This window comes from Mustelus asterias, chromosome 18, assembly GCF_964213995.1.
Source record: "Mustelus asterias chromosome 18, sMusAst1.hap1.1, whole genome shotgun sequence".
NCBI lineage: Eukaryota > Metazoa > Chordata > Chondrichthyes > Carcharhiniformes > Triakidae > Mustelus > Mustelus asterias.
The window spans coordinates 25,932,713-25,955,479 of NC_135818.1; the positions used below are offsets into that span (position 1 = coordinate 25,932,713).

The 22,767-nt window shown below is 43.6% G+C and overlaps 1 protein-coding gene across 3 annotated transcripts in view; it reads left to right on the forward strand.

Annotated features, from left to right (window-relative positions):
• The window catches only part of heatr4 (HEAT repeat containing 4), a 101,140-nt gene that overhangs the window by 19,099 nt on the left and 59,274 nt on the right, over positions 1-22,767 (forward strand). For 2 of the 3 annotated variants that reach the window (XM_078233575.1, XM_078233576.1), the window contains 4 exons: positions 2,443-2,604; positions 4,995-5,189; positions 13,596-13,730; positions 18,324-18,512. In XM_078233575.1, the coding sequence (XP_078089701.1) occupies positions 2,443-2,604; positions 4,995-5,189; positions 13,596-13,730; positions 18,324-18,512 (681 nt within the window). The remainder of the gene's footprint in view (positions 1-2,442; positions 2,605-4,994; positions 5,190-13,595; positions 13,731-18,323; positions 18,513-22,767) is intronic. The other variant, XM_078233577.1, reaches the window with a different exon arrangement.

Genomic DNA, 22,767 nt, shown 5'->3' on the forward strand with positions numbered 1-22,767 from the left:
CAGACACCCAATCACCAACCAATTGATAGGCCCTTTGTTTGAAGTCAGAATTGTGAAGCACGTTTATCCAGATGAAGGATGAAAGTAAGTACAGTTTGACATCTGGAAAGCGCAGAACCTGTGAGTATTAAGTTCAGAACCTGTGAATATTAGCGGATAACCTCAATATGCAGCTGAGGTATGATAAAAATGTTATATATTCCTGTTATCACTCAGGGATGTCTCAGTGTTTGCCCAGGTTCATTACTGTATACTCTTCACAGGTATTTGAGGCAATTGTCACCAGTCACTAGAGATCAAACAAAGTCTTTTATTGAGGCCATATCGTTTTCTGCTCATTGCAATATTAACGGGAGAAATTTTTCCAACCCTTTGGAATTGAGGGAAACAGAAAAATATTGAACACATTGGCCGTCTTCCTGCTCTGACCACTTTTCCTAAGGGCAGGCTATGTGTCTAGGTGGCAACCCGCTTACCAGCAGTTGGAAGCCAATTAAAGCCATTCTAGCACTGCGGTGACGCAATGGTATTGTCGCTAGACTAGTACAAAGATGCAGGGTAATCCTCTGGGAACCTGGGTGCCAACTCTGAATCCCCCCAATGTCAACATTGTTATCAACTCACACGCACTCACACTCCCTCACTTCCATTTACTCACCCTGGCACCATCTCCACCCCGGGCCGCCAGGATTTGTCCCTCCCCGGCCCCTCCAAGGCTTGGCCCTTGGCAGGCCTGTGAACAGCAAAGACTTCACCCTCCTCAGGCCTGCCAAGACTTGACCCTCCCTGGTTCTGCCAAGACTTGGTCTTTTGCTGTTCATGGGCCTGTCAAGACTTGGCCATTCTTGGGCCTGCCAAGATCTCACTTGCTCTGGGCCTGATGTGACCTCACCTTCCCTGGCCCCACCGTGACCTGTCCTCCTTGGGTACGATGCAACCTTGCCCCCTCCCCAAGTGCAACACAACCTTATGCCCCCCTGGCCAGGTGGAACTGTGTCCTCCTCGAGCCCTATGTGACTTTGCCTTTCCCAGGCCAGATGCAAACTTGCCCTCCTCAGGCCACCAAAGCTGTACACTACCTTTGCCCAGTTCCCCAGGCTCCAGCCCCACCATTGCTTGGCTCCTCGGGCTCCAGCCCTGCCATATCTTCACTTCTCATCTGGTGGCTCTCAGCAGACCCATCATAGCTTATGTTTGCTGCTCCTCCAACCAGACACTGTTTCTCTCCCTCATTTGCGCCTGATATCAGCAGCAAACATTGGAGAGAAATGGCCTGTGATTGCAGGAGCAGTCCCATGCAGATTCTTCCATTGAAACTCACCTCTTTGACAGGATTTTGAAAACTGGCTCAGAAGCCTTGTAGATGAGCATTGGTCCATGAGCCGTACCTTGGATGAACCTGCTCGATAATGACGAAGCTAAGAAAAATAAATTATTTTTATTAAGAACTTCCTTCTCGCTGAGGAAGCATCAAGTCAATCAATATCCAACAACCTACTCTGAAAACTCTGCTCACATTTTGACAGCTGTGACAAATTCTGCCACACCAGCTGAAATAATTAACGTTTTAAAAACAAAACCCCATCTCCCAATGTTAACTTCCTAGATTCAAATTCACATCTCTGCCAAAAACTAACCAAGAATTAACATCTTATTTGGTGTATTTTCAAGCATTCTATACCTTATTTTGTATCAGAACATAAGAACATTAGTAATCAGGAGCAGACATTGGATCTTCTTTGTGATTCAGCTAGTTTATTCTGGTGAGTTTTCTCGTGTTGAGGGTTATGGTGTTTTCCAACGCTGTGGGATGGATGTTTTACTATGTAGTACAAAATGTAGAAGACTACTGAATTACGGTACTGAACAAATCAATGTCTGCTTTTATTATGATATTCTGGGCTTTCCACTGGTTTATTCTCTACAAGCAGTAAATGAGCTGGGATGACTTGGAGTCAATCGCCTGATTTCCTCAGTTCATTTGAGGGAGATTTTTAAATGGGGAATGTGGGACACCTGTGAAATGGAGCTAAGGTACAATGGAATGAACCCTAACCCATTCTGTAAGTACATCAATAAACAGGAAGCCCCTCTCCCATTCTGTGTGTAAATCATTGAGATGGAGAGGCGTTCACATACTGAGTGGAATTAGTTTAAAAACTGTAAGTCACCCAAAATGTGATGAGGCTGTGAAATAAGTTAATGTTCAGGGGAAGGACAGTGAAGTGGGCAGCATAAACGGGGACAGGAGATAACTCAATGTGCTTTGGAGGTGTGGTGAATATGTAGATTTGATCTATTAGAAAGGGGTTAACTGGTATTCCATGGCTTCGTCCAGTTCCTGTTTGTGTGTCAGGGGTGGAATGAAGATGGGTTAGGGATGTTTGGGAACTAAATGTTATCTTTCATCACTGAATATTAGTGACATGTTTTAAATTTCAGGGTCATCCAACATGGTTCATCACCACGGTGAGAAATACAAGGAGAGAATTATCATGGACAACCTCTCTGAGTATCAAAAACACCTCCAGGAGCGCTATCCTCAGTTGCCAGAAGAGTGGACAGAGGACAAAGGGAACCAAGACAGACAACAGACACCTCCAGGTCTGAGCTCCAGTAAAGCTGGGTTGGTAATCCATATGCCTCATTAAATGGCAGAATACTGACTTCGGACATTATCTTTGACTCTGCCATAAGCTCTAGTCTGTAATCTTGGTGGCCTGTTTATGGCACGATGAAAAGTATCCAGTCTCCTACACACTTTTTCTGGGCTTGCTCCCTTGTGTTTCCATTAGACCGACACCACTTTTAGGCAAGGCCTTTTTTTAAATCCCTTCTCTCGAGCCCCAAAGTCCTTCAAGTGGGTAGAATGAAAGTGTATTCAGTACTCCAGATTTGTGGAAGTACAAGCTGCTGTTTCTGCTGATTTTTTTTCTTCTTACTACTAAATATCTTGGCTTTTCCAGGTACAACATCATCATCAACAATAACACCTTGAAGCTATTTGCAGTGTTTAATGTAAAAAAATCCCAAGGCACTTCACAGAGTCATAATCAAAAAATGGACGCTGAAGTAAAGAACAGGATATGAGTTGGTATGACCAAGAGGTAGATTTAAAGGAAGGCCTTAAAGAAGGAGATATAAGTGGAGAAATAGAGGGACATGGGGAGGGAATTCCAGGACATGGGGTCCAGGCTATTGAAGGGATGGCTTCCAATAGTGAAAGGAGGATGCACAAGAGGCCAGCACACTGAGGGCTTTGTAGAGCAGAGAAAGTTAAAGATGTGATGGTCAGAAGCTCAGCTGAAATAATGAACAGTCTGATTCAGCCTGGAAATGGCTTAGGAGGGGAATGGAATTGATGTTGAGGGTATAGGATTTGAGTTGGGGGGGCAGAAGATGATAGCTTTCCTCTCCCCATTTTTAACAAGGAAATTGTGTCTTGGCCAGGACAACAATGAGGCAATGGAGAGGTCAGTAGGGCTGATTGTTTCACAGTATGTCACACCCTCAATTTTGTGTAAATTTCACATTTTGGTATTGTCTTCTTGTCAGCACGTGGTTATTGTAATGCCTGTTTCAGGTGGGATCCCTGGGCATCAAAAAGTTGCAAAGTCGAAGTGGCAAGAGAGCAGTTTTGGTTTAGTTTGGGCATGAGGGGTTGCGACGTTGAATTTGAAAGCTTAGTGCTCATTTTATAGGTGAATTGTATGTTGAATTTCTGCGCCCTTGATCCCTTTGCTGATTTATCATCTTGAGCTGTGTGTCTGAGTCCTTACCCTGTGACTCCAGCTCTAGTCTTGTTCCCAACTCCCTTCATTCCAGCCATCGACTTATGCAATCAGTCTTCCCTAGCTCTTACAAAGAACTCCACCTTGCTCCCACTCCTTTCTTCCAAAATAAAGAGACCATATAGGGTTTGATTTTAACTTACTGTAAGCAAATGGGTTTTGAGTGAGTAAAAGTGTTGCCCTTTACTGTAGACTTTATTTTGCCCAACCATTGTTTCTCCTGAGGTAGAATCATGGGTGGCATGGTGGCACAGAGGTTAGCACTGCTGCCTCACAGCACCAGGGACCCAGGTTGATTCCCAGCTTGGGTCGCTGTCTGTGTGAAGTTTGCACATTCTCCCTGTGTCTGCGTGGGTTTCCTCCAGTGCTCTGGTTTCCTCCAGCAGTCTGAAAGACATGCTGGTTAGGTGGAATAGCCATGCTAAATTCTCCCTCAGTGTACCTGGGGAGTGTGGCGACTAGGGGATTTTCACACTAAACTTCTTTGCAGTGTGAATGTAAGCCTACTTGTGACAGATAAATAAACTTTAACTTTTATACAACATAGAAGATGTGCAATTAGTCCTACTATCCTGCTCTTTCCTGACAGCCCTGCAATTTCTTCCTCATCAACTATATATTTAATTCCCTCTTGAAATTAGTAGCGAATCAGCTTCCAACAGCCTTTCAGGTAGTACACTCTAGATCATCAAAACACACAACAACAAAAAGACTTCTCTCCCTTGGTTCTTCTGACAATTACCTTAAATCTGTGTCCTTTGGTTACTGACTCTCATGCCAATGGGACCAGTTTCTCCTTATTCATTGTATCAAAACCCTAATTTTAAACAGTACTAGTAAGTTCTCCCCTCCTTAATCTTCACTACTTTTAGAAGAATAAATCCAACTTTTCAATCTTTCCACGTAACTAAAATTCCTCATCCCTGGTGCCACTATAGCAAATCTTTTAACCTTCTCCAAGACCTTCAATACTTTATAAAGTTGGTGCCCAAAATTGGACACAATACTCCAACTGAGCCTAACCGGTGTTTTATAAAGGTTCAGCAATAGATGTCCTCTATGTGAGTGGCAGAATGAAGAAGGCAGTTGTGTTGCAGCTTTCAGATAGTGCATCCTCCAAGAATAGAAAACAGCTTTGTTGATGCTCAACCTGTTTCTGCCGCAAAGCTAATGGAATAACTGATTCCATCTTTACTCATGCAGGATCCAAGAGGATAACAAAAGGCTTGAGGAGGTGGACAGCTCTGCCTACCTTGGCTGATTACACTGCAGAGCAAGGACTGAGACTGCCAGACTACAACTCAGTGAAAAGAAAAGTGAAAAAATCTTTTAAAGCACGAGAAGACCTGCAAGTGGTTCGCAACATGGTCACAGAGTGGATCAAAGCTTGGCACATCTGTAAGTTCTGTTCACAGAACATTTGAAAATGATTTCCCCCAATTTTCTTTGTTTTTCCTCTAAACTGCTGAGAGCACTGAGTGTCAAATGTTCCATAGGCACTGACTATCTTTTGGGGTAGGTTTTTTTTATGTATGTTGCCCAGTTTTGAACTGCTAGATCTGTTCTCAACCTGTCCCGTTTAACATGGTGGTAGTACTATGCAATACAATAGTGAGTGTCCTCTGTGAAGGCAGGACTTGGTCTAAACCAGTGCCCACATGTGGGTTTGGAATTCAGTTCATGGCAGATGGTTAAGGTTGGCAGGTTCCTTCCCCAAAAGAAGTGAACCATATGGGTTTTTATGATAATCTAAAAGCTTCATGGTCACATTCACATAGTTGGAATACTTTCCCCAGGGCGTTTTTATTATTCAAGGGAATGGACATTTGTTGCAAATTCTGAATTAATTCTTTAAATGAATTAGCATCTATAGAATCCGTACTACAGTGAGAATCAGCGCTATGGATCCCTTACCCCAGTGAGAGTCAGTGACTATAGAACCTGTTTTATATGTTGCACTGTGAGGGTAAAAGAAAGTGGAGTCGCAGCGCATAGGTTGGTGCATTAAACAAGGTAGGTTTATTGAGAAGCTGTTCACTGTGCAAAGGCTAGGGCTAGATTGACTAAATGCCCGTGAAGCAGCCGATGGTGCCACAACCTAAACACATGACTAGACTCTTAAAGTGGCAGCACAACAACACAACGTCTATCCAAATATACAGCAGAACCCATACCCCAGTGAAAGTCAGTGTGTGTGGTACCCATATTCAAGTGAGAATCAGTGTGTGTGGAATCCATATTCCAGTGACAGTCAACATCTGTGGAACCCATGCCCCACTGCGAGTCAGTGACCATGGAATCAATATTCTAGTGAGAGTAAGTGTGTGTGGAACCCATATCCCAGTGAGAGTCAGTGCCTGTGAAACCTTTACCCCAGTGAGAGTCAGTGCCTGTGAAACCTGTACCCCAATGAGAGTCAGCGCCTTTGGAACCTGTACCCCAACTAGTGTCAACACCCATGCAATCCATAACCCAGCAAGAGTCAGAACTTACTCAGCAGCAACCTGCTCACTGATGTTCAGTTTGGGTTCTGTTAAGGCCACTGAGCTCCTGACTGCATTTCAGGTCCTTGATTCAAGCATGGACAAAGGAGATGAATTTCAGAAGTGAATTCACAGTAACTGGCCTTGATATGAAGGCAGCGTTTGACTGAATGTGGCATCAAGGAGCCCTAGCAAAACTGAGATCAATGGGAATCATGGGGAAAACTCTCCGTTGATTGGAATCATACCTAACATAAAGGAAGATGGTTGTGGTCGTTGGTCAGTTGTCTCAATATCAGGACATCGCTGCAGGAGTTCCTCAGTGTCTCAGGCCCAGACATCTTCAGCTGCTTCATCAATGACCTTCTTTCTTTCGAAAGATCAGATGTGGGGATGTTCACTTGTGATTGCTCACTTTTCAGTACCATTTGCCACTCCACAGACACTGAAGCGGTCTGTGCCCTCATGCAGCAAGACCTGGACAACATTCAGGCTTGGGCTGATCAGTAGCCAGTAACATTGCACCACACAAGTGAAGTTGCAATTCTGGTGGATTCCTTACTTAAGACATCAAGGAGCCCTAGAATCCCTTTAAAGTGGAAGGCGATGCAGCAAGATGAGATTGCTGCACACAGGATAGGCAGGCAATGGTCGGAAGCTTCCGGATAAACTGGCTTTGAGGGGCTGAGACTTGTTGCAGGTTATTTGGTTAAGCTGAAGTTCCTACTGTCTTGCAGGCTGGAGGTAAATCAGCAGACTGCTTGTTTCTGATTTCTGAACATAATGTAGAGATTTCAAAATGGTCACATGTCATGTGACCTCCTTCCTCCACTATGATTTCATAAAGGGATGTTTACCTGGTCAACACACAACAATTATTTATCTAACTGTGAGCAAATTAACTAAACTATTAACAAATCAAATAAATCCCTTCTAACTATTAACTATTCCTGAATAAAACCAGATTCTAATGGAATGCTACTCAAATAAATACAATTCCCACTCATTAACAAAGTAGAATTTAGTCACTCTCCAAATTACAACCAGGTTTTGTGTCTTCCGGAATATTCTGGACTTTCTTTGTTGATTCTTCTGTCTGGAACTTCTTTCTTCTTTGGTACCTTTGCTATCTAGATGGTGCTTTACCTAAGACAGAGATGAAGCTGTGAGAGCCAGCGATTCTCTCTCTCTCTTGAGGGGGAGAGAGAGAGAGAGTTGAAAGCTGAGAGCTGTTAGCTCTGGCTGATGGCAGTTGCTCTCCTTCTTTGTTCCACTACCCTCTTCTTTTATACCCATGACATATCAATAATTCCCACAATAAGATTGGTCCTAGGTTGTCAAAACCATCACATTTAAATTTAATGGGTTTTTGGTATCTAAGTGCCTGATTCAAATTGATTGGCTAAATTCAAAAACCTGTTGTCTTGGTAAAAACTGCTGCTTGGCCTTTTGACATAAATGTTTCAGTTTGGGGCTGCCTATGTACTTGCATATTAAATCTCCAAGCACAGAAAAAAGCACCAGCTTTTAAAGGGACCATGCAATGCTTTCTCCCCTTGCATTTTACAATTTTGAAAACACCAAATTCTAACTTCCTAGCTCCCAATCTACAATTACCCTACCCAACTTCGCAACAGTGAGATGGTGGCTGTTAGCACCACTGGTTTCTTACAATGGGATTCCATAAGGATGAGGATGGAACTCTTGTCCTCCTAGCTGCTTCTGGAAATTTCCAGAAATTAGTCAATCATGTGAACCATGTAGCAACCAGCTTTTGGATCAGCAAAGCCCATTTTTAAATAGGCAAAAATAAGAAATTTCTTTTACACAGTTTATGCTTCCTTTCATGTCTTACTGACATGTCAGGCATGAGTTCCACATGTGCTGACACTTGCTGGGGTATGGGTTCCATAGGTACTGACTCTTGCTGGGTACAAGTTCCACATGTGCTGACTCTCGGAGGGCCTTGAAATGGGTCTTGACAATCCCCAGTGTGATATTATAAAGCAGAGGTTGATCCCCCCATCTGAGAACTAACACCGAAACACCCAAAGAGGAGTACCTCCAACCTATAATCTGTAAAAGGAGTGTGTGAAGTGGTGTGACTTGCTCTTCAGCAACTTCTAGTGGTTAAATAGGCACTGACTTGTGCTGGGATATGCATTCCATTGGCGTTGACTCTTCCTGGAGTACAGGTTTTACAGGTGTTGACTCTGACTGAGGCAAAGGTCCCACGGATGCTGACTCTCACTGGGTTACGGGTTTCACAAACACTGATTCCTATTATGTTATAGATTCCATTAGTTGTGTCTCTCAGGGTTCGGGTTCCAGAGGTGCTGTCTCATTTAAAGAATTAATTCAGAATTTGCAACCAATATACATTCCTTTTTACAAAGGAGACTACAAAGGGATGAGGGCAGGTTTGGCTAAGGTAGACTGGGAGCAAAAACTTTATGATGGGACAATTGAGGAACAGTGGAGGACTTTCAAAGTGATCTTTCACAGTGCTCAGCGAAAGTATATACCAGTGATTAAGGAAGGATTGTAGAAAAAGCAAAAATCAGCCATGGATATCTAAGGAAATAAAGGAGGGCATCAAATTGAAAGAAAAGGCATACAAAGTGGCAAAGATTAGTGGGAACCTAGAGGGTTGGGAAATCTTTAAAGGTCAGCAGAAAGCCATGAAAAAAGCTATAAAGAAAAGTAAAATGGATTATGAGAGTAAACGAGCTCAGAATATAAAAACAGATGGCCAAAAGTTTCTACAAATATATAAAATGAAAAAGAGTGGCTAAAGTAAACGTTGGTCCTTTAGAGGATGAGAAGGGGGATGTAATAACTGGAAATGAGAAAATGGCTGAGGCATTGAACAGGTATTTTGTGTCGGTCTTCACAGTGGAAACACAAATAACATGCCAAAAATTGATGACAGGAAGGCTATGGCAGGTGAGGACCTAAAAACTTTCATTATCACGGAGGAGGTAGTGTTGGGCAAGCTAATGGGGCTAAAGGTAGACAAGTCGCCTGGCTCTGATGGAATGCATCCCAGGGTACTAAAAGAGATGGCGAGAGAAATAGCAAATGTACTAGTGGTAACTTACCAAAATTCGCTGGACTATGGGGTGGTTCCCACAGATTGGAAAACAGCAGATGCGACGCCACTGTTTAAAAAAGGAGGTAGACAAAAGGTGGGTAACTATAGGCCGGTTAGCTTAACTTCTGGAGTAGGGAAAATGTTTGAATCTATCATCAAGGAAGAAATAGTGAGACATCTGGATATAAATTGTCCCATTAGTAAGACGCAGCATGGGTTCATGAACAGCAGGTCATGTTTGACTAATTTGGTGGAATTCTTTGAGAACATTGCATGCACAGTGGACAGTGGGGAACCTGTGGATGTGGTGTATCTGGATTTCCAGAAGACATTTGACAAGGTGCCGCACCAAGGACTGCTACATAAGATAAAGGCGCACGGTGTTACGGGTAATGCATTAGCATGGATAGAGGATTGGTTAGCTAACGGAAAGCAAAGAGTGGGGGTAAATGGGTGTTTTTTGTTTTTCTGGTTGGTGATCAGTGACTAGTGGTGTGCCTCAGGGATCAGTATTGGGACCGCAATTGTTTACGATTTACATAGATGATTTGGAGTTAGGAACCAAGTGTAGTGTGTCAAAATTCGCAAATGACACTAAGTTGGGTGGAAGAGCAAAGTGTGCAGAGGACGCTGAAAGTCTGCAAAGGGATATAGATAATCTAAGTGAGTGGGCGAGGGCCTGGCAGATGGAGTACAATGTTGGTAAATGTGAGGTCATCCATTTTGGTAGGAATAACAGCAAAATGGACTATTACTTAAATGGTAAAGAATTGCAGCATGCCGCTGTGCAAAGGGACCTTGTGCAGGAATCTCAAGGAGTTGGTTTGCAGGTGCAGCAGATAATTAAGAAGGCAAATGGAATTTTGTTCTTCATTGTTAGAGGGATGGAGTTTAAAGACAGCGAGGTTATGTTGCAGCTGTATAGTGTGCTGGAGAGGCCACATCTGGAGTACTGTGTACAGTTTTGGTCTCCTTACTTGAGAAAGGATATACTGGCACTGGAGGGGGTGCAGAGGAGATTCACTAGGTTGATTCCGGAGTTGAGAGGGTTGGCTTATGAGGAGAGACTGAATAGACTGGGGCTATACTCATTGGAATTCAGAAGAATGAGGGGAGATCTTATAGAAACATATAAGATTATGAAGGGAATAGATAAGATAGAAGCAGGGAAGTTGTTTCTACTGGCGGGTGAAACTAGAACTAGGGGGCATGGCCTCAAAATAAGGGGGAGCAGATTTAGGACTGAGTTGAGGAAGAACTTCTTCACACAAGGGATTGTGAATCTGTGGAATTCCCTGCCCAATGAAGCAGTTGAGGCTACGTCATTGAATGTTTTTAAGGCAAGGATAGATAAATTTTTGAACAGTAAAGGAATTAAAGGTTATGTGAGCAGACGTGTAAGTGGAGCTGAGTTCACGAAAAGATCAGCCATGATCTTATTGAATGGCGGAGCAGGTTCGAGGGGCCCGATGGCCTACTCTTGCTCCTAGTTCTTATATTCTTATGTTCTTTACAGAACAAAAGCCCAGTGGGAAAAGTGTTCCAACATTGGCTAATCAGAGAAGTTTAAAGTCTTATATGATGAAAAGGTTTTCAATGACCTATGTTTGCCCACGAAGTAGTCTGAATGGAACTGCCCATTTTCAGTTTGGACTTCTGATTCTGCCTGAAGCAAGATGGCTAGGGCAATCTCTCCGGGGTAAGTTCAATGAGTGCAGGAGAGTCAAAGGAGAGAGAGGACATCCACCCCTTTTCGACATTAGTTGCCATATACAGATAATCTTTTAAATGTCTTAAGTCTTTTACTAAATGAGTGTGGGTGAATGAGTAAGGTGGGTGACTGAAGAGGTAAGTGGGTCAGGTGTGAAATCAGTTCAGTGGAGGTGGGTAGTTGGGTTGGGAGGCATGTAAGATCAGGTGGGCATTTGGGTCAGAGAGTTAATTGGTGGAAGTGGGAAAGAGAGAGAGTGGCCAGTTTTTGCAGAGTGGGGAGATATCAGTTGTGGTGCTCAGTTCAGTCATGTTGGCTGATTGTATCAGGGTAAGTCCCATGTATTTGGTCCCTGAGCTCCAACCCTGAGCTCATTTTTGGAGAGGATCCAGGTTAACAAAAATCTATGGGCGGCATGGTAGCACAGTGGTTAGCACTGCTGCTTCACAGCTCCAGGGACCTGGGTTCGATTCCCGACTCGGGTCGTTGTCTGTGTGGAGTTTGCACATTCTCCTCGTGTCTGCATGGGTTTCCTCCGGGTGCTCCGGTTTGTAGGGATATGTGGATAGGACCTGGGTGGGATTGTGGTTGGTGCAGACTCGATGGGCTGAATGACCTCTTTCTGTACTGTAGGATTCTATGATTCTACCCATCAGAAATTTAAACCTCACAAGCATAGACTTCTGCAGGGCATTGACGCACTATGGCAACTTAAGTCCAGACTTTGATGGTCTGGACATCAGACGATTTGGGCCAATATTGCCAAAAAGCCTGAAGATTGGGAGAATTTTAGAATTCATCCATGAAATTGATCAAGAAAAGAATAATGGTCTGTGTTGAGAGTCTGAAATTGGGTCTACACTCTCTGGGGTTTAAAGAAATGAGAGGTGATCTCATTGGGCCCGATTTTACCATTTTCATTCTAAGTGCTGAATCTGGGCGTAATGCGGATCCGACTTGGAAATCTGCTTTCAGGCGGCCCCATACACACTCAGCCTGAAAAAAATATCTCCAGTTCCATTCGCGCTGTGGGCGGGGCTTAGCGCGGCTGAAACAATCGGAGCTCTGAACTGCACATGTGCAGTTGGAAAAAAATTTGAAAAAGCACGCCCGTGTCAGATCGCAGCGGCCCGGGAATGATGGCTCCCACACACGTCACTGTCCCCCTTATCAACCCCCCCCCCCACTACCCACACACGTCACTGTCCCCCTCATCCACCCCCCACTACCCACACACATCGCAGTCCCCTTTATCCCCCCCACTACCCACACACACCGCTGTCCCCCTTATCCACCCCCCCCACTACCCAGACGGATCGCCACCCCTGCCCCCCCCCCCACCAGAGATCCATCTGACCCCCCCCTACCCCACCGGAGACCCACCTGCCTCACCACCCCCCCCCCCCCCCCCTCAGTGAGCAATCAGGCCTCCTGATTGCTCACTGAGCAAATGCATGTAAATCGCCATTGCGCCCGTTTTGGGCGCGAATCGAATCGCCGCCATTTCCGGGTTTCGGTTAAGTGGCAATCTGCGCAGATGCAGGCGCGGATCGCGTTAATGGCCTCACACCCGACTTTACCACGTTTCGGGCGCGACGCAATGGTAAAATCGGGCCCATTGTAACATCCAAGATTGAAGTGGCTTGACTGGGTGGACATTGAGATGTTCCCACGGCTCAGGAATCTGGAACATGGATTCAGTCTCAAGACATTTCATTGTTTTTTCCCTAAAAGCTAAAGTTAGGACTGAGATGAGGAGAAATTTCTTCACTCAAAAGGCGTAAATCTTAGGAATTCTCTACTCAAGGGTTGTGGATCCTCCATTGTTGAATATTTTTATGGAAAGACAGATTTTTGGTTACTCAGGCAATTGCAGGATATGGGGTACAGATGAGATAGTGGGTTGAGGCAGAAGATCAGCCATGACCATGTTGAATGGCGGAGCAGGCTCGAGAGACTGTATGGTTAGTTGCTGTTCATATCTCTCATGTAATAGAATCTGAAAGGTTAGCAAGAGTCATAAAAACAGATTGTAAAAGTTTCTCGAGGTGTGTTAGAAGGGCATTTTTTCAGTTGGTTGGCTGTAACTATCAATGTACCACAAGAAATAGTGCTTGGGTCTCAGCTATTTATAATCTATGACTGACTTAGATTAGGGGACCAAGTGTAACATATGTTTGCTGATTTTCAACTCTGTTTCCTTTAGCACCTCAGACAAGGGACTTTTGTTCATGTAAAACTCCAAACAGAAATTCTCAGTTGGCAATTTGATCCTGTGGAACATAAACAGAACTTTTGCGGGGTCCCTGGTTAGTGATTGGCAATCAGAACCCTGACCTATTTCTTCCCCAACACCCCTCCTGTGAACTGATTGAGAGCTAAATGTGTGCCCTTGCAGCATATAGCTCCATTGCACATTGGATGGTCCTCAGATGCAAGCTTTGCCAAGAATCCTGATATTATACCATATTATGTGAAAACAGTGTTGTACCATTTCAATTTGTGTTCCACTCTAGATGCCCATTGGCAGGATATCACTGTAGAAGAACTGAAGAGAGACCTCAAATCAGTACATAGCAATGTCCAGCTCAATGCCTTAATAACTTGTGCCTGTGGAGCTATTGAACGGCCAGTACTGGAACAAGGCAAAGGTATTGTTTATATTTAGAATTCATAGAATCCCTACAGTGCAGAAGGAGGCCACTCAGCCCAACGAGTCTGCACCGACCACAATCCCACCCGGGCCCTATTCCCATAACCCCTCATATTTACCTTGCTAATCCCTCTGACACTAGGGTTAATTTAACATGGCCAATCAACCTGCACATCTTTGGACCGTGAGAGGAAACCAGAGCACCCAGAGGAAACCCACGCAGACACGGGGAGAACATGCAAACTCCACACAGACAGTGACCCGAGGCTGGAATTGAACCCGGGCCCCTGGCACTGTGAGGCAGCAGTACTAACCACTGCACCACCATCCTGCCCTAGTTTTTATATACCTAAAAACCTTTTTAAAATCCAATTCATTATCAGTGTTGTGGTATCTAGAATATCTATAACTGTCTTTGTCTGTCCTAATTCTACCATGTGGCACAAAGACTTGTGATCCATGGTGTAAGCTGGAGCAATGCGGTTCCCTGAAATCAGCCCATTGCAGCTACAGGACACAGTTTCTTTGTAAATTCATGCGATATGGGCATCATTAAAAAAGCCAACGTTTACTGCTCATTATATTTGCTCCTGACAGTTGTTTGCAAGGCCATTTCAGAGATAGCAAGAGTCACTCATTTTCAGTAACAGGTACAATCGTGGGAGAGAAACAAAGTAACAACCAATAGGCAGAGTCAGACATTGAGAGTAACAGGAACAGGGGAGAGTCACACAGAATAACATGGAGAATAAGAAGCTTCACACACTGAGTAACAGGAACAATAGGGAGAGTCACATAGTGTAACAGGTTATCACTGCCAAGCTGGCACTACCACTCCCAAGGGCAGTGCTAGGGACTGCCTGGGCATGTCCGTCTCCACCGATGGCTGTATTTACATTTGCGCCTCTGGCGGGTTTCCCTCGACTGCTTTACATTTTTAAATACTTGTTATAAACTGATGTCATGCCGGCGAGGTATGAATATTCGGTGCGGGGTGGGGGAGGGGGAGACATATGGCGGGGATGCCCTTTAATTATATTTAAGTTTATTACAAATTTTGGAGTGAAGTTCCTGCTCTTTTTGAGTCACACACTGAATAACAGGAACAAAAGGAGAGTCACACACTGAGTAACAAGAGCAACAGGGAGAGTCACGCACTGAGTAACAGGGAGACTCACACACTGAGTAACAGGAACACCAGGGATAAACACACACTGAGTAACAGGAACAGAGAGAGTTACACACTGAGTTACAAGAACAAAAGAAGAGTCACACATCGAGGAACAGGAGAGCCACACACTGAGGAATAGGGAGAGCCACACACTATCAGGAACAATATGGAGCGTCGCACACTGTCAGGAACAATAGGCATGATGTGGAGATGCCGGCGTTGGACTGGGGTAAACACAGTAATAAGTTTAACAACACCAGGTTAAAGTCCAACAGGTTTATTTGGTAGCAAAAGCCACACAAGCTTTCGAGGCTCTAAGCCCCTTCTTCAGGTGAGTGGGAATTCTGTTCACAAACAGAATTTATAAAGACACAGACTCAATTTACATGAATAATGGTTGGAATGCGAATACTTACAACTAATCCAGTCTTTAAGAAACAAAACAATGGGAGTGGAGAGAGCATCAAGACAGGCTAAAAAGATGTGTATTGTCTCCAGACAAGACAGCCAGTGAAACTCTGCAGGTCCACGCAAATGTGGGAGTTACAAATATTGTGACATGAACCCAATATCCCGGTTGAGGCCGTCCTTGTGTGTGCGGAACTTGGCTATCAGTTTCTGCTCAGCGACTCTGCGCTGTCGTGTGTCGCGAAGGCCGCCTTGGAGAACGCTTACCCGAATATCAGAGGCCGAATGCCCGTGACCGCTGAAGTGCTCCCCAACAGGAAGAGAACAGTCTTGCCTGGTGATTGTCGAGCGGTGTTCATTCATCCGTTGTCGCAGCGTCTGCATAGTTTCCCCAATGTACCATGCCTCGGGACATCCTTTCTTGCAGCGTATCAGGTAGACAACGTTGGCCTCCAGACGCTGAAAGATGCCCTCATAAGAACAGGATATGGCGCTAGACTCATTGATCAACAGTTCCAACGCGCCACAGCGAAAAACCGCACCGACCTCCTCAGAAGACAAACACGGGACACAGTGGACAGAGTACCCTTCGTCGTCCAGTACTTCCCCGGAGCGGAGAAGCTACGGCATCTCCTCCGGAGCCTTCAACATGTCATTGATGAAGACGAACATCTCGTCAAGGCCATCCCCACACCCCCACTTCTTGCCTTCAAACAACCGCACAACCTCAAACAGACCATTGTCCGCAGCAAACTACCCAGCCTTCAGGAGAACAGTGACCAAGACACCACACAACCCTGCCACAGCAACCTCTGCAAGACGTGCCGGATCATCGACACAGATGCCATCATCTCACGTGAGAACACCATCCACCAGGTACACGGTACATACTCTTGCAACTCGGCCAACGTTGTCTACCTGATACGCTGCAAGAAAGGATGTCCCGAGGCATGGTACATTGGGGAAACTATGCAGACGCTGCGACAACGGATGAATGAACACCGCTCGACAATCACCAGGCAAGACTGTTCTCTTCCTGTTGGGGAGCACTTCAGCGGTCACGGGCATTCGGCCTCTGATATTCGGGTAAGCGTTCTCCAAGGCGGCCTTCGCGACACACGACAGCGCAGAGTCGCTGAGCAGAAACTGATAGCCAAGTTCCGCACACACAAGGACGGCCTCAACCGGGATATTGGGTTCATGTCACAATATTTGTAACTCCCACAGTTGCGTGGACCTGCAGAGTTTCACTGGCTGTCTTGTCTGGAGACAATACACATCTTTTTAGCCTGTCTTGATGCTCTCTCCACTCCCATTGTTTTGTTTCTTAAAGACTGGATTAGTTGTAAGTATTCGCATTCCAACCATTATTCATGTAAATTGAGTCTGTGTCTTTATAAATTCTGTTTGTGAACAGAATTCCCACTCACCTGAAGAAGGGGCTTAGAGCCTCGAAAGCTTGTGTGGCTTTTGCTACCAAATAAACCTGTTGGACTTTAACCTGGTGTTGTTAAACTTCTTACTGAGGAACAATAGGGACAGCCACACTCTAAAACACGGAAAAGGATGGGAGAGTCACACACTGAGTAACAGGAACAGGGAGAGTCACACACTGACTAACAGGAAAAAAAGAAGAGTCACACACTGAGGAACAGGGAGAGCCACACACGATCAGGAACAATATGGAGCGTCACATACTGTCAGGAACAATAGGGAGAGTCACACTCTCTAATACGGAAAATAGGGCTTGTCATGCACAGGCTGGACAGAAACAACGGGGGAGTCTCTCACCCAGTCACAGGAGCGAGACGAAGAGCTACAGATTGAAATTAGCAGAAATAGGGAGAGTCACATTGTAACATTGTGAGAGTTGTGGGTGACACGGTGGCACAGTGGTTAGCACTGCTACCTCACAGCGCCAGGGAGCCAGGTTCGATTCCGGCCTTGGGTGACTGTATGGAGTTTGCACATACTCCCTGTGTCGGCATGGGTTTCCTCCGGGTTCTCTGGTTTCCTCCCACAGTCCAAAGATGTGCAGGTTAGGTGGATTAGCCATGGTAAATGTGTGGGGTTATAGTGATACAGTGAGAGTGGGCCTGGGTAAGATACTCTTTTGAAGAGTCAGTGCAGACTCGATGACCTCCTTCTGCACTGTAAGGATTCTATGGTTCACACACTGAGTAACAAGAAAAGTTGGGAGATACTTGCACACGTAACTGGAAAAATATGTTAGCCTGAGTCATCACTTGTGAAAGGAATGGCAATTGCCGTTCATTACAGTTCCACTGCCTGCTGAATCTTTATGATCCTTTGCTTGCAGATTGTGCTGTAGAAAGATCTGTTTCAGCCTGATGCCATATAGCAGAGCTCTGTGACATGTGTGAGCAGGGAAAGCATCAAGTTGAAGAGTCCTCGCTGAGCCATGCAGAGTGAAAACAAGAAATATAAATTACATTAATTATATAAATATATTTAATGCTTGGCAGTAATTACGATCGGTCTCTTAAGATTCACCTGAATGTAATAGCCTTACCTTTTTCTGACCCATATCCTTGTGTATTTTAATGGAGAATCTCTTATTTAGAATAAAAGCACATTACTGTGGATGCTGGAATCTGAACCTCTCTTTTCCCTCTGAATCTCTTTTCTCTCCTTACAGATGCTGCCAGACCTGCTGAGATTTTCCAGCATTTCTCTTTTGATCTCTTATTCAGGTATCATTGTGGCGTAACATCCAGAGAAGGTCAAATTGGACAGCAACAACCTAATTTCCACATTTAACTGTGCACATGTGGATTGTGGAAGTTGCTATCTGATTTACCCTGTTACAATAGTGAGTGCTGACAGCCTCGCCATTATTCTTAATGCAAAAAGCAGGCTGGAATGTCTATGATTGATTGGCAGTAATGGGAACAGTGGTGCAAGTCATGCAAAGAGTAACAGGACCATAAACAGAAGGTACAAGTTTTCATGTAACTGAACTTGTGTGAAATGCTAGTGATTTTATCATAGGTCACATCAATCTTCACTTGAGAGATAAGAATGAAGTTCAAGCTGTGCCCGAGGTTCTTCAACCACTTATTAGTGAGGCCCTGAACAGCAGTAACAAGCACGTGCAATTGGCAGCAGCAATCTGCCATGTCGCAATGGAGAAGGTGAATGAAAGAGTCACAGAGATCCTACAGGACATCCTACTTCATGGTACGAACTATCACTATAGTTACTAGCTTGTATATGAAAAAAAACTTCCATCTATGCAGCATATTTCACAACCTCAGGACATCACAAAGCACTATATAACTAGTAAATTACTTTTAAAGTCATAGTCATCATACATTGCATATAAAATGTTCTTTCCGACAACTTCCCTGTATCTTTTCCCAAAGTAGTCATGATGTGGAGAAGCCAGGTTCCGCACACACAAGGACGGCCTCAACCGGGATATTGGGTTTATGTCACACTATTTCACATAAATATTTCTGCTTTTTTCCTCCTGAGTCTTTATCATGCGATCCTAGAATCAGAATTTATGTCACACTATTTGTAACTCCCACAGTTGCGTGGACCTGCAGAGTTTCACTGGCTGTCTTGTCTGGAGACAATACACATCTTTTTAGCCTGTCTTGATGCTCTCTCCACTCCCATTGTTTTGTTTCTTAAAGACTGGATTAGTTGTAAGTATTCGCATTCCAACCATTATTCATGTAAATTGAGTCTGTGTCTTATAAGTTCTGTTTGTGAACAGAATTCCCACTCACCTGAAGAAGGGGCTCAGAGCCTCGAAAGCTTGTGTGGCTTTTGCTACCAAATAAACCTGTTGGACTTTAACCTGGTGTTGTTAAACTTCTTACTGTCTTTTCCCAAAACCTTAAATCTATGTTTCATTGTCCTTGTACCGTCAACTAATGGTTGATGGAATACAAGGAATATGTCTTTGTCTACCTTAAATAAACCATGCATAATCTTGGACACCTTTATCAAATGTCCCTTTTCTTCCAAAGAGAATCACCCCAACTTCTCTGAACCAACTTAATCTCTCATCCTTGGAACCAGCATTGCATCCTCTCAAGGATTCATATTCTTCCTAAAGTGTGGTGAGTAGAGTTGGATGCAATACTCTAGGTGTGACTATGAGAGCTTCACAAAAGAAGGGAAGTTATGTTGAACCTTTATACTCAATATCTCTATTTATAAAGTGCAAGATCCCATACACTTTGCTAACTCCTCTCTCAATAACTCCTGCCATCTTTAAAAATCAATGCATTTTGCACCCTCAGAACTTTCAGTTTCTGCTCACTCTTTAGAACTGTGCCATTAAATCTATATTGTCTCTACTCCTTACCCCTTCTGCCAAAGTGCATCACCTCCTACTTCTCTGTGTTAAATTCCAACCGCCATGTGTCTGTCCATCCTGCAAACTGCCTATATCCTGTTGATTTGATTTGTATCATCCTCATTATTTGCCACACCTCCAAATTTGGAATCAATGTCAAATTTTGAATAATTTTCCAACATCCCACTGATTCTAATTTATAAAAAAGGCTTAGGTCCTAGCACTGACCCTTGGGGAAAACTGCTATCTATTATCCTCCAGTCTGAAAACAACCGCTTACCTTGACTCTGTTTTCTGTCCTTAAGCCAATTTTTTAGCTAAGCTGACATTGACCGTCCTATTCCACGAAACTCAATTTTGTTCAACCTTGTATGCTATATTTTATCAAATACTTCTTTAAAATCGATGCTGAAAACACCCGCTGCATTCCCCTTATCAACCTTCTCTGTTAGTTCAATTAGTCAAATCCACCATTTACAACTTCATGCTGGCTCTACGTAATTAACTCAAACCCCTCCAAGAGCCTGTTAATTTTTTTTCTGATTACTGTTTCTAAAGCTACTGATAAACTGATCAGCCTGTAGTTATTAGGAATGTCCTTGCACCTTTTCTTGAACGAGGTTGTCACATTTGCCACTTTCCGATTCTCTCGTACCTCTCATCTTATTTAGGGAATCTTGAAAGAATATTGCAGCCCTTCTTCTGTTTTCTTCATTTCCACTTCTGTTAGCAATCTGGGATGCAAGATAGCTAGACCAGGCGAGTTATCAGGTTTAATCGTAGCCAGACATCTTCCATATCAATTTTCACCCCATTCATTGCCTCTACTATCTCCGCTTCTACTGATATTTTCAGCTTCAGTGAACATCAATACAAATACTGATTAGGTATTTCAGCCTTGCCTGTGCCTCTAAGGGCATGATCTTACCGGCCATTCACACCAGGCTTCCACTGCAGTGAAGTTAGGGAATTTGGCACCCAGCCAAATCTCTGTTCACTGCAATGGGATGGGAAAATCCTGGCGGCGTGAACGGCCGTAACATTCTGGCCTAAGCATTTGTCACTCTCTTTGTCCCTAATAGGTCTAACTAAACACCTAATTTACTATTTATACGCTAGAAGATTTTTGGGTTCCAATGTAACATACTCACATTGTCCCTTTGTCAGTCTTATTTTTTTCTTCATTCCCCTCTCAACCTATTTGGCCTGGTTCTCACTTGAAGAATTCACATGACATGCATCAAATGCCCTCTTTTTTATTTCATCATGATCTGTATCTTCCTTATCATCTAAAGAGCCCTGGATTTGGTTCCCCTACCTTTCCCATTTCTTTGATTGCACCTATCCTTAATCTAAAATCTCTGTCTAAAGATCATCCGTTATTCCGTTACAGTATTTCCTTTCTGCCTCCGGTTTCATAAAAGGTACAGCAAGTGATTGGGAAGGTGAATAGAAGATCGACCTTTATTGCAAGGATGGAGTATAAAAGTAGTGAAGTCTTGTTGTAACAGTACAGGTGAAACCACACCTAGAATGACCTAAAATTGTGTACAATTTTAGTCACATTACATCAGAAGGGATTTGTATTGGAACCACTTCTTGGAAAGTACGATGCAGAAACCCTCAGGCTTCTTACCAAGTGAATAATGGAAGCTGGGATGTTGAATATATTCAAGGCTGAGTGTGACAGCTTTTTGATCTACAGGGGATTCAAGGGTTATGGGGGGGGACAGGAAAATGAGTTAAGGCCATAATCAGATCAGCCATGATGGTATTGAATGGTGGAGCAAGCTTGAATGGCTAAATGGTATATTCTTGCTCCTATTTCTTATGTTCACTAACCACACTGAAGGCAATTAATCCTTTAATAACTTTTCAAAACTGTCAATCAAAATGTCTACACAGACTTCTGCTGAGGTAAGTGGCCTCGACATTGAAACTCAGCCAAGCATTCATAGTAGACTCAGATAAAGTAACAAACCTTGAGAAATATAAACAAGCTATTGAAACTGCAAAAACAAATGGCTAATGTTTTTTCTATGCTACACCAGATGGCCTATCAATAGATTCCAGCAGTAGGTGTCTGCTTTCAACTCCAGTGAAAGCTGCAGATTTCTTTTCAGTTGTAAAAGACTGGAGATTGAAATCACTTCAGATCGTGACACTTAAACAGACCTTAAATCCATCCTTCACAAATGTTGGCACTTTCTCCATAAATTTGGTCCCACAGAGTGGGTTAAGGCCCTGGGAACAGTGAAAATGGGATCTGTTTGAACTGTGAAAATAATATTATGAATTTATTTGATGTGTACTTACCATGATTGGATTTTTAAAAATTCTTCGTCCCAAGAATAAACTAATGCCTTTGCTTAGAGACGAAAATAAAGGAAAAAGAATACTCACCAACCAATCACTTACCTGCTTTCCAGGGTGTAATGTTTTGCTTATTCTCTTCTAAATGAGGTCTTCTGTTTTTTCCAAGCTTCTTACACCACTACCACCCCCAATTCCCACCCCGCTGTCTCACTTTGCTCTTGCTTTTGTTGCTGTAGCCTCAGGCTTCAGATACCTGCTCAATATACTCGTCAGTCTCACTCTGCGCTGCTCTCGATGTTGCTGTCTTAGGCTTCACGTACACAGTCTTCAACTACTCAATGATCTTGCTCTGCTCCTGGTCTCACTGCTGCTTTTGAAATGTAATCACTGTTCAAATACAGGAACCATAGCTGCCATTTGTACATAAATTTCCATAGTGTGATGATAGTAGTGCAATTGATGTGGAGATATATATATATATATATATGTTTAAGGGAATGTTTAAAAATTCAACTTTATGCTACAAGCAGTTGGTATGTCTGGTTGAAATGCAACTTAAATGCTGGGAGAGCAGGATAATTACTACTCATTTTCGTTTTGCAAGTTGTTATGTTAAGTAGAGTTAATGGTCTTTTGTTTACTTAAGCAGGGATTTCTGATTAGTGATTGACAGGGTCATGTGATAATGTGGTTTGTGTGCAGTCCTGGGTCTGTAGCAGAGAGAAATAGTTTTGCAGAAAGCAGTTTAGTTTGCAAATGAAGTCTGGTTGAAGTTAGAAGAATTTGCAGACTTCTGGAACTCTATCT